General features: G+C 41.3%; 1 protein-coding gene across 1 annotated transcript in view; it reads right to left on the bottom strand.

Moving 5' to 3' along the window:
- Positions 1–18,446, bottom strand: part of CEMIP (cell migration inducing hyaluronidase 1) — a 57,358-nt gene that overhangs the window by 36,219 nt on the left and 2,693 nt on the right. Inside the window, exons 2-11 of the mRNA XM_027887004.1 lie at positions 17,022–17,129; positions 13,983–14,135; positions 13,174–13,312; positions 12,155–12,391; positions 11,598–11,777; positions 7,533–7,603; positions 6,714–6,809; positions 5,964–6,085; positions 3,631–3,772; positions 2,625–2,816 (exon numbers count right to left, since the gene is read on the bottom strand). Of these exons, the coding sequence (XP_027742805.1) occupies positions 2,625–2,816; positions 3,631–3,772; positions 5,964–6,085; positions 6,714–6,809; positions 7,533–7,603; positions 11,598–11,777; positions 12,155–12,391; positions 13,174–13,312; positions 13,983–14,135; positions 17,022–17,097 (1,408 nt within the window). The 5' untranslated portion in view covers positions 17,098–17,129. The remainder of the gene's footprint in view (positions 1–2,624; positions 2,817–3,630; positions 3,773–5,963; positions 6,086–6,713; positions 6,810–7,532; positions 7,604–11,597; positions 11,778–12,154; positions 12,392–13,173; positions 13,313–13,982; positions 14,136–17,021; positions 17,130–18,446) is intronic.

The following is an 18,446-nucleotide window of genomic DNA, read 5'->3' as shown; positions in this document are numbered from 1 at the left end:
TGAGTTTGACTTATTTGGCACAATATGCTAAACCATGTCTATTAAAATACTATTAAACGATGAGAACATAAATTATATTAAACCTTGGTATGCCAAGTAGCTGCCACACCAAATTGACTGTCCACAAGGCAGAGGTTTTCTGCCTTTTAAGAGACTCAAATAATTCATATCTGACATTTAGGTTTCATTTTTTTTAAAAAATAGAAAAAAAAATTAAAAGGGAAATAAACCATCACGGGTAGGAATGGTTTTATCATCTGTCTTTCAAAGGACAGACTTTTGGAGTTCTCAGCTGCTAAACTAAACCTCTTAGGAAAATTAAGCCATTCCACTTACTACAAATGACATCCCTCTGAGACCCTGTGATATAAATGCGTGGAAGGCTTTACTCGGAGGGAGCAAAGCAATCTTGCATATGTCCATAGCAAAAGGAAGGCAGACATCCACGATGAACATCTTCTGCATGCAACTACAAGCCTAACCCAGACCTACAAGGCCAGGCTGTGCTGGGGCTGCTCACCTGTGCTAAGACAGGGGGCCATTACTGGTCCTTATTCCGGCTAATTGCACGCCATGGCACATCAAGTTACACCATGGCCAGGCACAGAGCAACTCAGGGACCTCTTGGCTCCTAAAGATGGGGGACAGCTCAGCCTTGCCCAGGTTTTATTTCATCTAAACTGAACTTAGATTCAGGCAGATTATTTTATTTTCTAGTGTGAATGTGTTTTTGTTAAAAGAAAGTTGGATGTGATTTTTATAACTGGACTGGATTTTGCCTTGATTTATATAATCAGTGAAATCCCATTGACGTCAATGGAGTTGCCTGGATATAAGTAAGGGGAGACTTTGGCCCTGGTGTTCATGTTATTTGTGGTAATAAAAGGAATGTCCTAATTCTCCTAAAGAGTAATCGGAGACCAAGAGCACAATTACTTTAACAAGTGTTTCCACTGTCTTCTTTACTTGAAATTCACATGAACTTTTTTGTTGTTTTTAACCCATTATTCATTTCCTTAAACTAACTTAGCTGTCCTTGTTGCAGAAGACAAGTGTAACTACATGAATTTCACAGATCCATTAGATTATGGGAAGCCTAAGAAGATTCCTGTGCCATCTTTATTTGTACTGGTCATCTTCCAAGACCATCTTCATCATGTGACTTGTATCCTACTACTCTGGGCCCAATAGCTGAAAAGTTGCTCAAGAAAAATATTCTACTTGGAAATGTGTCTTCTTTGAAAGCACTAGTCATTTTAAGTCATAAGACTATGATACATTCGAACTGTGAATAACATTTTTCTTGGCTTGATGAACATCTCCAATGAATGGCTAGAGCTCTGTGGGAGGCAGTTGCCAAAGGAAGTATATTTGTACCTTCCAGAAGTAGTTGCATCAGAGATAATGTTGAAGTGGTTCATTTCAGAGAACCAAATGAACTCCCTGGTGCATTGGATGTTCCAAGTGCCCTCATGGTTTCTCAGAAAGATCTTACTGTAAATGCAGACAAAACCTCTGCCTAGAGCAAAGGCCAGTGCATAAGCAAAAGATATTGTAACATGCATGATTTACCACTGGGCAGCTGCTGCCTTTGAATTACAGCCTCAGCTACTACAGACTTTTATGTTGTAAAATAACATTTGCTTTTGTAAACTATAAAAGTAAAAAAATCCTCATCTCTTCAGAGAAGAGGCAGTTCATGTGCTATTTCCATTCTCTGCTTATCAGTGTGCCAAAACATGGTTCTAGAAGGGAAAGACCACAGACTCAAGGGGAGATGTAAATCTCCCACTGAGGGTTTCACTTTTATGCTCTTTTATACTGATAATAGTCTGTGCCTCATCACGGTTATGCTACTTAATTGGACTCAGTATCTGGAGGCCACTTTACAATTACTGGACTACAATGTCTTTTCATCAAAAGCAATTTGTCTGCATTTGAGCCAGTCACCTTCAAGAGAAAAATGCTGTGGCTCTGCAAAGGCTCCTGCTCCTCCTGCTCAGACCAGCTCAGGCAGCACGCTGCCGACCCCATCTCCCCAGTACAGGACAATTCCCTGGCCTCCAGAAATGTTTGGTTAATACATCACCTCTAAGCAATGCCGTCTAGAGACACAGTAAACGAGAAACAGTAGCTTCAGTAGTACAAAACAGTATTTCTAAAATGTAAGATTACAGTTCTTGTTAAATAAAACTTAGGAGAACAGCCAGCTGGACATTACTTCATAGCCTTACAGTCTCTCACAGTCTGCTCCTGCCCTAGATCACTCTTCACATCAGCTGTGCTCATCTCCTGCTTTCTAGGAAGTGGTATTTCAAATGTAGTTACTGCAAATTTCAAATCCCTGACCTGCATCTGTCCCTCTTAAATAAATACTCCCACTCAATAGTGTGCTTGGGGACAAAAAAATGGAGTCAGCTGTGAAAAGAGAAGGCAGAAAGGAACCAGAATCAAATTAGATGGCTTTTAAGCATGAAAGGAGTTATGTATCCCAAAAGCATTGAAAAACCAGCCCTCAAATTCAAGTGTCTTTCAACTCTTTGCAATTCTTTGTGGAGTCACCTCAGTGCAAATGACAGAATTTGTGAACTGCAACACCAGCACGGTAAAATGAAGAGCCTTACCTGCTACCTTGACCTGGTTGGGTCTGCAGGTGCTGCACGGCAGTACTTGGAACTCCTCTGCCTGGTACATGGAGTAATCAGTGCTTGCCACCACCAGCCTGTCTCCAGGTTTCCATGAACTCACGTCATCCACCAGATTCAGGACTGTGCTGTTCACATTGGTGTCAATGGTTACTGTGAGCTTTGGTTTCACTGAAAAGCCAAAATAGTTGGGTGGAGAATTCAGTTATTCTGATCAGAAATTTGTTTTTTTTTTAATGCCTTGAATGTCCCTAAAATTATTATTTCCTTGGGGGGAAGGGGTGGTGGTGGTGGGGAAGAGTTAACTCTTCCAAACATGTTTTTTCCTAACTTTGGCATGGAAAGCAAGAAAACAGGAAAGTATTTTCCTTCAGTTGCAGGCAGGTGGATTTTCCACTACCCCCGGGACTAAATTTAAATGTAGCTCTTAGTGGCTGATTTTCACCACACCCACTTAGCAGCAGCCCTTGTGGGCACTGGGTGCTGTTGTTTACAGCAGCCAAGTGGTCTTTAATGTAATGACTGTTTTTTCCAGAAAAACAGCAATCTTCCACCCTTCTTTTCCTGCCAGCTGAGCACTGAAGAATCCTAATGACCAGGTTAGGGACAGCGGTGTTGGAATTAATAACTACAAAATGAAGTATTAATTTCAAAACCTGTTGTCTTCACACATTCCGATTGACTAATCCTATCTTATCCCAAAATCCTTTTACAAAAGACAAGGAATTTACAGGAAGAAACTTGCCAAGTATTTGCCACAACCTTCCTGGGTTTTTGAGATGCTGCCCTGCTGCCTCTGTTAGTGCTTGGGAATTTTTCCTGGGATAAATCTTCAGCCATTTTATCTGAGTTCCTGTCGATAGCCCAGCCAAAGCTTTAGCTTGGAGACATTACCCAAGATGTTCTGACACCGAACAAGAGCCAGTCACGGGAGGACAGGATTTCTGCTGTTCTCTGTTCTGGCTTTCAGACACGGGGCACATACCAGATCTGCCGCACAGGAACCGTACTCTGTAGTTCTGGCAACCCTCGCCTGTCTGGCCCTTGCCGTGGCAAACAAACCGGTAATCGTGGCCACTCTTGTAGAAAACCTCCGTTGTTAAATCAGCCCCATCGAGCGTCATTGCCTGGAATGAGAATGGAAATATAACACAGGTGTTACTGTGAGCTGAAAAAGGATTTCACCAAAACATATCTGCCATCAGAAGAGGCATTTGCCATGTTTTGAGTGATGCACAACTGTTGCATAACAAAACACTGTGACTCGGTTCTCCAGCTGGTGCTCACACACAGCTCCTCTATCCAAAAGCTACATACATCATTGCTAGGTGCATGCCTTTCTCCTGTGTCTATATTGAGACCATGTGCTTTTTTTGGGAGGAGTATTCTGAGCCTCACTGACATCTGCCTCAGTGCCCCAGATTTTTCCCTTGACATTGGTTTGAGGGCAGATGGAAACGTTGAACACAGATGCTTGCACCCAAATGAACTCATGGTTTCAAGCTGCTGCACTGCACTCATTTAATTGCTTGTGGCTAAGCTCTGTCTGAACCTTGCAAAAGAAAGGGGCAAGGGTCTTATTTCTTCATTGCGTGCATCAGTCTCTCTTAAAAAATACCCCAAAGCTGCTGCAATACCCATTGCTTCAAAAGGAACAAGGAGAGGTGGCTTTTCCTCACAGACAAGTACCTGCCTGTAGAGCTGCCTTAAGCAAAAAAGGCTGTATCATGCCAACAAGCATTGAGATATGTAACCTCTCCCGTGTTCCTGCTGGAGCAACATCACCCCTCAGGGTCGTGTTAAATTTCACAGTCAGTCTCTATAGCTTGCATTTCTCTCGACCCTTTCACAAAAACGTGATGCCTTGCTTTGGGCAATCCAAATACCACGTGCATTTTAGCAAGGCACCAGGAGATAAATGGTCTTTCAGTGAAGGGTCTGATCCTGAGTCTCTCACTCAGGCAGACGTTGCTTAATAATGCACACACCCACTGCTGTGTACGGGATTAGCACCACCAACTGCAGGGATGTGCCTCTGGTTGTGCAGCACTTCTGTTATCATCATCACATCTTCAATTTTCTTGCATGTGGCAGAGCTGGAGCAGGCCAGCTGCTATAAATCAGTGTAACTTTCTGAAAGCAATGAGCAGCACCAGATTACACTACCTGAGGATTTGCCCTGAGATCTGCGGGATAAACTGAAAAATTACTCACTTTTAATGTACATGAGGGGGGAAAAACATAACTCATTTCACAGAGGAGGAAAAAAAGGTTTGTTTCTTGAACAGAAGAATATCTTTCTTGCTCCTCTTTTAACACACAGACTAGAAGGGGCTGTATCACAACAAACATCTGACCCCTGTTTTGAACTGAGTTGTCACTTCTAATACATGTATGTGGGAGTAGAGATGAATGCGAATTTGCTAAGACCTGGCAGAAAATTATAGGGCAGTTTTTTCCTTTCTGTTCAAGAGAGATTCTTTATAACATCTAGCCCTGGAAACTTTCACTCATACTGTCAGCATTCCTGTTTACTTCAATAGCCGCATTCTTGTGAATTAGGACAACTCCACTGGTTCAGAGCATGTAGGAACCTTCGATTCAGCCTCGCACAGATATGAAGGATTTTACTGTCTTTCTAGGCAATGTTCTGCTGGAGCTGTTTGAGCAGGTAGACATATAAAGTATATGGTGAACATATTAAAAAACAAAACAAAAACAAAACAAAAAAAAACCCTTGGGTTTTGCTCTTGGGCTTTTTTGGCCTTAAAGAGGCTTTTGCAGTCTCAGAAAAGGTACATGACTGCTCCTCAGCACACTGGCCTGATGGCATAATTATAATGTATAGCTCCAAACAGAATTCAAATTTCTTTCCACAGAGACTTTGGCTGCAAGCTCACCAATATTCTTGACTACCTCTACAGCTGGTAGTTTTACCATCTCATTACATTTTGTGATTAATTTTTTAGGTAGCGTCCATTCCAGGTCCATTTAAAAACTTTGAAATTTTCATGTGCTTTCTCCTTTTAATCTTCCAGTAGGGAACCACATATTTCATGATAGCATCTGTGCTGTCCATGACCCCATCTGTACTCCTTTTCATGCCAGAATTTACTGAAAGGAGCTCAATTCTATAAACTTTTTTCTCAGAATAATACAAGATTGACTACCAGATCTTGTTGGTTATGTATTAGAGCGATAAAGTAATTAGTGCCATTTATTTAGAAACAAAAATTACTGACAAGCACAATTATTTTGGGGTTCAGTGTCAGTGCAAAGAGGACTTGCCCCTCTAAAGTGAGCAGTAAGTCTGCCTACCTGGATGTCAATGGGCTGCCTACAGATTTTATCAGGATGAGCAGCTTTGAAGTCAGACAGCTTCTCCATGTCCTTAGATCTTGCTTTGTTAGGCTTCTCAAACCACTCTGTCCATTCTACATCTGGAGACAAGTGCAAACAAGAATAGTCATTTGAAAGTCAAGCTTAATGAGTGCAGCAAAAATGCATGAAGCATAATATGATCTCAGATATCATTCACAGGTTTCTTCACTGATGATCTGATTCCTGCCTCTTCCTGCCAGTGTGTCAGCCACTTTTAATGATGCTGTGAAGTGCAACCAGCCAAGGGAGAGCAGTTATTAAAAGCTACATAATTGGAGGATGCAGCATGAGCATTATTAATAGATATGGCTTTTGGATCTGTGTCCTCCTTAGCTGCCTTTTCTGATCTTCAGATCAAGTTGCGACCAGTTACTGTATGTTGTCTGACACATGGACATGATGACTATGCAGTCAAAAGAAGTAAGAGGTTGTGTGTGATCTCTTAGATCATAGGAGATGGAATTTCATACCCCGTGCGGTAAAGGAAAAAGGATCCCAGTTATTCAGAGAGTCCTGGAGACAATTGGCGAAAGAATCTGTGAGTGTTCTTTACTTGGGTTTGTGGCAACATAAATAGCAGCTAGCAAGTCCACTCTTCCCAAATGGAAAAGAATTGCAATGAAAAGGATGATTCACCCTATTTGTCAGCTGCCTACCACCGAGTTAAATAGCCCTCAGACCTCTTACCTTGAACCCACTCACTGGTCGAAGAGACGTTAAAATGTTCTCCATTTTCAGCTTTGAATAGTTTGAATACTTTGGCAACAGCTGACCCTCTGTGACCTGTTTTAAAAAAACAAACATTGGTACAATCACTGAATGCAATCAATAAAAGTCAGAACTGGTAATGGTCTGTGTGCGTGTTAAAATATTTTGGCTACATTATCCATAATTAGCCCTGCACAACATCCAGAAAAATTTACTGATCTTGGAATGAGGCTTCAGACACTTTTATAACTGCCTGGATAATCAGGAAGAAAAATCTGCAAAAATCAAGAGAGGATAAACTCCCCAGTTATTTGTAATATATTGCTATTTTTATTTGATGTTCTAGCAAGCAATGTTGTTCATGTCATGAGAAGACAGACTCAAAAGTGCTCAGCTTGCAAAAAATGGTTTCACAGAAGGATTTGAAACTACAGATTCAGAATACACAGATTAAATTTTCAACTGATCTGAACTGGTTCTGTTCTACAGCTTTGTGTCTAAGAGAGGCAGTGTCTGAGCTCAGTGAAGTTATATGAATTTACACTGGTGCAGAATCTCACCTCTTGTCTCAGGATTTGGATAACCTAAGGTGTTCCCCCCCTCAGCTGCTTCAGCTGCATTAGTGGAAAGAAGCAATATGTCCAGAGAGAATTCAATTAAATATGTCAAACCATCAGTTGCTCAAAGCTTTGATGGGATTCAGTGGCAAGTGGAAGCACCATCAGCCAAATTTATCTCAACCATAACTCCAGTAAGTTCCAGAGATCATGTCAAGACAGCATTTTGTACATTAAATACCTTGATACTCAATGTGGTCTTCAACAGAAGAGGAGGGATTTCCTTTAATGGTAATAAAACTCCATGGGTGCCTGGAAAATGAGAAATGATCAAGTTATGTCAAGTATGAGATGCATATTTTTCATAGCCCAGTGTTCTTACATTTCTCAGGGGCACCACATTCAAAACAGTCTGATTAGTGTCACAGGCAGCTTAGTTAAAATTAAAAATATCTTAACACCCTATATTTCTTCAGTAAATATATCAAAAGAGAAGGAAGTTTGAAGACAAATCCCCACTTAAAACAGTCCTGTAACAAGTGTGTTTCTTTTTTAAATGAGTGTTAAAAGAAACTTGTGTGTGACAGACCCATGGGACACTGGTAGCTCCCTGGGGAGCCTGAAAATAAATCTTTTGTGTGTGTGTGTTTGTGTGTACACAATATGAATATGAAGAGAAATCACTTCTGCTTAAATAAATTTAGCTCATGCTGAAAGCTTGTATATCACAATTGTGTTTGGAATGACCCATGAGAATTTCTAATAGACAGACTGGCTGGCAAAGGACAATAAAAAATACTTAAATAGTCTCTAGATATCTGGTTTCTTTATTTTGAACACTGAACAGGGATGAAGGTTTATGACTCTGAATTGTCTATTCAAATCTGATCCCCTGTCAGAAGTTGGTTCATTACCACCTGATGGTTATTGATTGAGTGAGTTCAATAGCTATCACTGGAGAGTGACCACATGGATGAGAAAGCAATGGATACAGGGACTAAATTGCCTCCCAACCTTGGAGATGAACCCGATTAATAGGGGTCAGGAGGAATTTTTATCTTCAAAATAGAAGTAGTTCAGGCATATCTGCTCTTAATGACATAGAGAATAAAAAAATATGCTTTTAGGGTGGTAGGGTGGAAGGAAATTTAGCAAAACCTACCATAGATTAAATCCTTAGATCTATAGTTGTAAATATCCAGTCATTTCAATTGCATCGAGATTTACCCTTGAGTCTTGCAGGTCATCTTACATTGACCATTCGCTGGTATAAGCAAAGTTCCAAACCACCCTGGGACTCCAGGAGAAAACACATACAGGCATTGACAGAGAGCCACTGAAACACTCACAAATCACCACTGCTGTGAGCTGGGCTTTGCTGGGATTCACAGCCCTGAGCTTGGGGAGCAGCAGGTTCTGGGGGAGCACTGGCGCTCCCCGAGCAGTGCCACGGCCCCATGAATGTGCTGGACGCGGTTGCTCAAGGAGAGGGAGTTCCAGCAGCGTGTCCTCAGGCCCAGCACAGGCCAGGCTCAGTGGGAGCTGCCAGCACAACTGCCTCGGGAGCCTGCCAGCGAGCCAGATGCTCCTGCTGGAAAACTTGCCTGTGTGCCAATTGCCGAAGGCACTGACGGGCTGTGATCTCCATCCAGGGAGAGAGGGGGATGGGGGCAGGAAGGTCACTTCATCACTCAGCAGTCAAGATAGATTTTTGTTATTGTTGTTGTTTGTTGTTATTATTATTAATATTTTGGTACACCAAATTTGAAGCATGACCCAAAAAAGTGATACCACAAAAATAATCTAAAGAATAAAAGCTATTTAGTTCTGCAGCTCAAGGTTTGGCCCCATTTCATGTGTTCAAATACTTGTTTCTCCCAGTTATTTTACCACTAAAAATAGTTTTAAAGTCATTCAACCCTGACACATAAGGACACATGCAATCTGTTTGGGCTACATGAAATGAAGCGACCAACAAGTCCGGAGCCAAACCGGTGATATTTGGGTGGGATTCCAAAGAGAACAACTATGTCATCAAGTGCAAAAAGGCTTTCTCTTCATTTATTAGTAAAAGGAAAAAAAAAAAAAAAAGGCTCACACTGAAAGAATAAACACACTTTTCAAAATGACAACAATAGAGAAGGAATGCAAGATTTTTCCTTTCATTCCTAATGTTCTGGGTTCAGCAAATAGGCAAGTGAAAGAGATGCCAGGAGCACAGACACATTTCTGGATAAATCAGCACTGCTCATCAGCTCTGCTACAGCAAGGGGGAGGTAGACAGGAATTTTTCCCTATAAACCCCACCAACACCTATCCAGAAAACAACACAATATACAGCATGGCTCAATAGCCTGACTCAAGTGGCACCCCATAAAATGTGGAACAGAAATTTCCTGGGGCTTACACTGTAATTGTCTGAGTGGTGCCCATGGCCAGCCCCAGCCACTGGCAAGGAGCTGAGAAGGTCTGACAGCCAGGATTCAGCAGAAAACCCCAGTGCTGGGCAGTGAGTGGTGACAGGGATGTTAGAAAGAAAAATCCATTGGCTCTCCTCAGCCAGAGCCTGCCTTGGCCACAGAAGTTCAAGTCTGTACATGTGTGTGTCATTTTCTCATTCTGAGCATTTTTTTTATAAGGTACTGCAAAAAATTTCAAAAAGTCAGGTATATGCATCCTTATTCGTAGTTACAGATGTCTCTGAAATGTAAACCAGTACATCTAAATCTTGTTACACTGAAGTGGAAGTTCAGTTTCCTCAAGGAGAAAAGCTTGGATACACCTGACAAAGCTACCTGTCTTCCACTGTGCAATAAAACAGCCTTTCTAAGTCTGGTCCCAGCTGCCATGCAGACAATGTGTTTTTTGAGAGCTGATGATCTTAAACTCTGAGAACACTCCTAAAAATACGGTATTTTAAAAAACGCACCAGATATTTTTCCACACACAATTATGCTGGTGGAAGACAGTGTTGACCAACTACTACCACATTATTGTACCCACAAGGTCTCAATAATTTATAGAAAGAAATATTGTAGTATATCAGATAACAGCATGGCAAGGATTAGCTTTTTGACTGCAAACAATAAAAATGCTGAAAGTCACCCTTCCATGGACAAATTTTTATGGTATTCTCATTAAAAGCACTGATGGCAAAATGGTGAGAAACCTGCATTAAAACACCGCAGCAGCCTAAAAACGTAAAGTGTTATTTACTTTTTATAAACATATGCAAGCCCCAAAATGTTCTTCCTGTTGAACAATTGGGGAAAAAAGTATATTTTCAAAAATCATTTTCTGTTTCCCTAATTCCAATAGTATTTGGAAAAAAACCCCAGCAGGCTACTGGGCTTTAACATGGGGTCTGGATATTTGAGAGCAAGGATTGCACTGATGGAGACTGCCTGATTTTGGAGATAATTTCTGGAGCCTTGGTTGATTCTTTACAATGTGTTGTCTGGTGCATAGGAGTCCATGTAACATTTGAGACAACCTCTTCACCAACCACCCCAAATTTTACTCCCTCTGTGTGTTCCCAGCTGACACATGTCTGTTTCCACTGACTGCTGTATTGAATCACTTCTCCCTACAAGGCAGATTTTGTGTGTTCCTTTGTGTGTCTGTGTGTGTGTGTGTTCTGCAGTCACCCTCTTAGTGCCTCATAAAAAAAAAGCCTACATAAATTCAGATAAACACAAAAAATATAATGGCTACAGTTGGGTAAATAGCAAGCATTCTCAACAGTGTGTGTGCCAACACAGACACTGTTTTGGCCACAGAAGTATTTACAGTCCACAGCATAAATCGATGCTTGCTAAATTTCTTTGCTGCACAAGTCCCCAGATCTGTATTGGACAAGCTGGAGAATGTGCTGTATGTATGTCTATATGTGTTTAGCCAGGGCTGCACAGCAATTATTCTCCACTCCTTAATGTTTAGCCCATCTAATCCACTGTGTGTGTATAAATATACCTCTTAAATCTTTGGGGGATGGCTTGAAAATAAATTGGAATATGCAACTTGTGGGAACAATATCTTGAAAAACATCTTTTTCCGTGTGAATCATATGCTATTCCTCAATCTGCTAGTAAAAATACCCAGTACAGACACTGAGGGCATCTGAAACTATCTAATTAACTGCTGAAACTTCAGATTGAGAAGTTTCCCTCTTTTTTTTTTTTTTTTCTCTTTTTTTTTTCTTCCCATGTGAAAGAACTTTGTGCCTTTGAGAGAGTGGAACTATTTGGACATCTCAGGAAAATAATAAAGCCTCTGTGCTGGGAGAACTGGCAGGACTGGCACATACCTAAACCCAAGGTGGAGGAAATGCTTGCTGCCCAGTTTGGTCATTGCTTTCCTGGCCAAGTCATCCAAGTTTCTGGATCCTTCATCGTTCACTGCAACCGACAGGATCATGCCATTTGCAACTCTGCCCAAATACTGGGCAAGACGGATACTTTCCTCTTTTGCTCTGTAGGTATCAAACCTGAAGTGATAAAAACAGCCATAAACATTTACTTCGGTGACCATACCTTTATGTACTGAAAAGCAATTGCTATAAAGAAATTATTTTGTATTGTTTACAGATTTAATATTATCCCATTGTAGAAGCGCTTATCTAACAGGGTATATGAGGGGTTACTTTTAAGCCAAATTGTTTAAGCTCTAGTTGACAGACTAGCAAGGTAGTCCCACTACTAACTCTGTGGTTTTGGAGATCACTGATGTAGAAAGAATTGAATAGACATGCAATAACACCCATTTGAACAAGATGGTAAAATGTGTGTTTCTGAGCTTGCTGAGATGCTGTCCCCAATGCAGTCCCAAAGATCCTCACATCCAGACAGTCAAAAAGTCACTCACCGATCTGAATGGACAACTGCCCCCGTCTTCGGGTCAATAACGTGGACAATGACACCCCGATGGCCCCAGCTCCTTTCAAAGTAATATCCACCTTCTTCCATGCCACCGGGATGGAGAGTCTTGTTTAAGAAGGTCCAGGACAGCTTTTTCTTTCCGTGGATCTCAAGAGTGCCACCTTTACCCACTCCAAGATACTTCTGTCCAAAGTAGGGATCTGGCTGGCTGCCGTCGTCCGCTCTGCAGCAGGAAGGGAGCAAAGGTTTGGGTTTGTATCTGACAGTCAGGGAGTCCCTCTCCTTGTGCTGCTGTGGCCCGAGGGGAGAAGCGTCATGATTTACAGAGCATTTCTTTCAGGTGCTCCAAGAATCAGCAGCTGCCCACATTGTGCAGAAAATAAATTATTTTAAATAGTACTAGCAACTACTGAAGACCAACAGCAGTCTGGAACACAGGTCATACATGCTATATTAATTATATGCAGGCCAGGGGAGGCCTAGAGCCCATCGACACACCAAGCGACACATCTGTATTTTTGAATTCTGGAGGCAGTTAGGACCCTAACCAGGAGCTAGGAGGTCTATTGGTTGTTAAATATGAATCTGGCATCCTTGAAATTCTAAGAGATCCTGTAGAAATCTGCAAGACATAAATGTATTATCCTCCAGCTCACCACTCTCATGTAGAAAGAAAGGATATTTAAAGAGGGGAATTTTCAGACTACAAGAAATCCTCAGGTTTTAAGCCTACTCTGGAAAATCATCTTGAGTGGTAGGAAGGTGCATGCTGATTCTCTGGCATGACCAAACATCCCAGTGTTCATATCCCAGTAGTAGAGTAAAAAACACCAACTCAAACCTGCATCAATTTTTATGGGCCATTTAAATTGTCCGAAAAGTTACTGAACTTTCCACAGAGCACCAGTATTCAAGAAAATGTGATTTTAAGGAACCTTTTTTGTTCCTTGATGTGAAAGAGAGGTCCTAGAAAGTTCCAAGATAATATTTAACGTGTATACATACCGCCCATATAAGATGATATCCACATTGCCTTGGTAAGGGCACAGCTCACTGCCAATGTGTAACTCTCCATCATTTTCAATGAGTATGTGTCTGGTACGCAGAGTGATTGGCTGCACATTGTCTTTAATGACCAGTTTTCCTAAGTAGAAAAGGTTATGACATTTGCTTTATCACACAGCAGCTCATCAGAGTTTGTGTTAGAGTTGTGCCAAACCCAGTGCTTGGCTCTCATCTCAGTTTTTGAAAAATTCTGCCCATCCACCCCAAAACAGCTCTCAGTACAGATCCTGAAGACATTGCATGTTTTTTATTCAGTCCAGGTCTTGAAGAATGCACTTAGGATTTGCGTGGAAGAGGACTCGTTCAAAACTGAGACAGAAATTTGGAGTTAAGATGAATAAAAGCTACTAATGCCAGCAACACTATGACTCTGTCCTTGAAGACTTGGAGGCACATATGCATCTGCCTGTCCTGAGGCCCTGAGAACACAACTATTGCAGGATGATGTTATCAGGCCAGTGATTTAATAAAAAAATGCCTTTGAAGCAAGTTGCAGAACTAGAACTGATCATGTTACTGAGCTACTTTTGTAAATTCTCCAGAAAGGACAGAAAATAGGTTGGTTATAACAGCTAAAAGGTCTCAGTATCTCGGCTTCCACCCAGCCTAGGACTGAGGTGAAGCTGTGTTTGCTCAGTAGCCACACACTTCTCAGCAAGAAGCAGGAAGCCCTCTCAGCATGATACAAAGATGCAAAGAGCCGCAGTGGAAAGCAGACTTCTCCCAGCCTCGCCACCAGCATGTTTTACCTCCATCGGTGATGTGGATAGAGTGGACAGTCGCAGAAGAGGAGAGAAGGAGCTTCCTGCCATTACTGATTTCAACACGGTGCTCTTCATTGTGGCCTGGGTTCCAGTTTTCTAACTCAGGATCTCTGTCAGGACATGTGACAGCTGCTTCTGTTGGGTAGAGATGCAGAGAGAAGACAATCACCGTTTGTTTGGTGTGAGACGGAAAGCTCCGTATCTGGGCATCTTTACAGTATCATTCCCAGCACCCCCCCTTTGCTGGCTCTCTGGAACACAGCAATATCTCAGTGCAGCAGAGTGCATGTGGGTCACGACCAAAAGAAAACAAACAGCAGCTTAAGCTGTATGGTTTTCTGTTTTCTGGAAGCATGGAAAATCCCAATGCAAAGAAGCCTTGCAAGGGATGGGGTTTCTAGAAAACTATGAAGAAGGGGTTGTAACCGAGCCCTGGCTGCAGTGGCATTCAGCTCTGTTCATACCATCCAGACACAAAGCCTTTCACAAGCCCAGGGAAGGTGCTGATGAAAGAATAAAACAACTACTACCTTTAAAAATGCCCCCAAAGCACCTGTTTTATTTAATGTAAAGATGTTAAAATTTGTTTGCATTCTGTGTTTGCACTGGAGATGGAAAGTAAAAGAGCTCAAACTAACGTGAAAACACCAAACACCAAGGAATTACATGTCCATCTAGTAACAGAGCAACAGGAATCTCACAAGAGAGTGTGTGCGGGTTTGTGAGCTTTTCCAGGCAGAAGTAATAAGGATTCGTTCACTTTGGGGTCACACATCACCAGTCTCCACACACAAATTTGATGACGGGCTGCCATGACATGTTAGTCTAAACAGCTCTCATACCAAATCCAAGAGACTCCGGTTGTAAGTATTAATTTAAGGTAAAATATTTCCCAGGAACACATCAGTCTGTTTGTGAGCCTTATGTCTTACTCTAATCAACAAAACTGCAATGAGAGTCTCACGTGTGATGCACATTTTCTGAGGGTAGAACCCTTCCTAATCCTACGAAGCTGTCTGTGGAAGTTTGAACAATGAGCCCTTTGCCTTTGGAAATGGCTGGGAGTTCTCACCAGCTTTCTGATTTTTATCCTTTAAAACAAAAGCACAATAGAGAAAACTATAGGATCCACAAATCATTGATGATAGACATGGGATAAACACCTTGACCTCAGCAGGGTTATGTCTCTGGCACTTTAGTAAAGTTGGGTGGGTTTTGCGTCACAGATACTGATGCATTCACTTATTGGAAAGGACAGTGATGTGAATCCATGCAAGGAAACATTCCCTGGTGCTAGTGTAGTTAACAGCCAGTTGATTTTTTGCTGCCACTCTACTTCAAGGATGTCTGTAATTCCACAGAAACAGAACCAAAATCTGTCCATCTGCATTCAGTTTCCTCTCACATTCCTCCACCAGCTTCATGTCTTAAGAAAACAATAGAATTGGACCAGCCATGGCCTGAATGTCTCCAGAGCCCCATTAAACACCATCTATTCAAGGTAAGTAAGCAATGTTTTATGTGGGCTACATATGCCTTGGCTCTCTGCAAACTTTTTCCATACACATTAAGAAATTAAATCAGAGAGGGCCAATAATCTGCCAGGTAGCAAGTCAGATACTGATAAACATCCAGGACCTGATTTTGATACCACTTGTGCCAGCTGGAAGCTAAAAGTGTATCAGTAATGTCAGGAGCACTTTTCCAATTTACAGTAACTGAGAAAAATAAGGTATTTCTGGGTTCCTACCAGAAGACACACAGAATTAATAAAAGTTAGAAAAGACAAATATTTCAGACAGGAAATGGGGCTTGCATTGTAAGTAGATGTTCAAATATAACTATAATACACAATGACAATAAAATTAAAAAAAAAAGTAAAAAAAAAAAAAAAAAAAAAAAAAAAAAAAAAAAAAAAAAAAAAAAAAAAGAAAAGCTATTTTTCCCTGGGAATAAGGATAATAGAAAAATTTGCTCATGATGAGAAGTGTTATAAAACCAAAAGAATAAATTCAAATGTGGAGGTATAATTTATCAGCTAGATGATGTGGACAGGACAAAAACTTGTTCTTTTTTTCCATTTACTGATTATGCTAGTATCCAAAGATGGCTTGTGCCCCCAAATTCGTTATTTTGAAACAGAGAGGTAGACAGTGAAGCCTAAGGGGAAATTAAGAGGAATTTATGCTGATGTTTGGGAGGACAATCAGCAAAAGTCAACACAACTCAGAACAAAGGACCTAAATTCCCAATTTCATTAACCAATTTGTACCAGGAGCTGTGCACATCACCCACATCTGCTGCGCCAAGGACACCGTCAGACTGAGCATCTTCTGCCAGCTGGTCCAGTTACCTTGACAGCTTGATTATTACTCTCATTGTCATTTTTTAAATAAAAGTGCAAATTCTACCCAGCATGAGGAATTAACTGAATGTTTGCTTCTTGACCAAAAGGGCCTGAGGATGACAATGAAAGGTTTCTTCATGCAGCTGCAGTGTTTGGGGCAAGACATATGGTCTCTTTGTTTTAAACAAATACAAACCTCCAAATTAGCTGTATATAGAATATGTAAATCAAGCTCCCCTTTTCCCCTTCCCCTCAACTGCTTTGTAACAGAACTACTTGGAAGAGAAAAATCCCAAGGGACAGGGATGTCCCACCCACATCCAGCTTGGGCAACACAGCAAAACGTTCGGCTTCACCTCCCTCAGCCACAGCTATTAGGACCTGAGGTTTCCTTTGTTATTTCTTTGTGGCAGTTTGTGGCATTTGGTTTAAGAATGTGTGGCAGAGTCCGAGGGATTTCTGAGGGTACTTTCACCTGCTCAAAAATTTCTGTCTTTGCCACTCCTGCTGCCCTTGGCTGGGAATATTGGCCCATCAGAAAACTGCTTTTCTCCTGAGTTTTCTCACTCTGTCCTTGACTCTTCTTATAAAAAGAAGAGCGAAAAGCTGATCAATCCAAACCTATTAAAAATAACATTAAAAACCATACCCTTTTTCCCCATGGCAAGAAAACTTACCTGTGCGTACTGAAGAGATTACAAACAGAAAATAAATGAACTTTCCAGCCAGGTACTTGGAGGTAGGTAGAGCCATTGTTCAGGATTTTCAGTTCTCTGGGTGGATACCTGTGAAAAAAAAGAATATCAAGGAAATTACACTTTTTGTTTGTTTGCTTTCCAGCCCATTCACTGCACAAAATAATAAAAAAAGGAGGTTATATCCAGCTGTATGCCAGATCACATCCACTCCCATTCAGCTTGATGGCTGAGAACACCTTTGCACTGCTCTGGGACCAGCCTGAATAGAGCAAGAAGCCATGGGCAGCTCCTCACCCTTTGTTTGGTTTAGGATAAACCCACTCGGGAATCCAAATAGACACTCAGAAAGCAGCCACCAGCTGTAACCAAAAACGCCCCAGGAATGTGGTATAAACACATCCAGTGTCAGGACTCTCTAGGGCTGCATATTCACATGTGCTAAAAAGTAATGAAACACAACAGAGGAGGCGTTTGCAGAGTGACAGATTTTCGCGAAGGAACCTTTCGGCGGCACCTCTCTCCTTCCCCCCCCGAACTACCCACACATTTTTAGCAATGGTGTTTTGTGTACCCCGGAGATAAACCGTACTCACACTTCCAACCCGAAGCCTGAAGTTTCTTAGATTTCAGATCTAAGAAAATATTGTCTGTTTAGTGTGCCAGCTCAGAATTTTCTTGCAAAACCAAAAGCTTCTTTTGAAACCAGTCTACCTAATGTTGTTTTTGTTTCTTCCATAGCCAACCCCCAGCAAAAACAAACAAGCAGTGTCATGAAAGTCAAAGTTAGAATTAATGTGATTCTCTCTGGTCTCCAGTGATTGATTCTGCAGCTCTGTCTCAGGCTCATGACAATTTATTGACATGTGTATTCACAGGGAGGCAAGGACACCCACTTCTGTATTCATAAGGCACTGTTTAAAATTCACATGTAGTCCTTGGAGCCTTTAGGTTTTATCATATAAGCCAGTGCCTGAGGAATATCAAAGACGCTTGTTTGTAACTGTCATGTCACATCCCACTGATGAAACAGGATAAATGTATGTATCACTCCGCTTAGTTTGACGCAAAAATAAGCATAGAAAACAAATTCCAGGGTGCCCCAATTTCTTTAGGGCAAAAAACACATGTTATTTTTCATGTCACTTGTTAATAGGAGCTAAGCAAAAACAAAACAAAACAAAACCACTTGAGAAAATGACATGGAAGAAGCCAGGATTTCGTTGAGCAAATTTTGCAGTGTATGTATGCAAAACACGTCTGTACTTTTCGTAAAGGTGATACAGATCAAAGTGCAATGATAGGTTCAAACCACATGTAATTCAGTGATTGTATTAAAAATAGCATTAGAACCAGATTTTACAGGAAATATTTCAGCAGGGAAATGTCTGTTTGCTTTGGTATAGT

The sequence above is a fragment of the Empidonax traillii genome, unplaced genomic scaffold (genome assembly GCF_003031625.1).
Source record: "Empidonax traillii isolate 1590-97213 ecotype Southwest subspecies unplaced genomic scaffold, ASM303162v1 scaffold201:size1909950, whole genome shotgun sequence".
NCBI lineage: Eukaryota > Metazoa > Chordata > Aves > Passeriformes > Tyrannidae > Empidonax > Empidonax traillii.
Note: the sequence above shows the minus strand (reverse complement) of the source record. Positions and strands in the feature narration are given on the sequence as shown.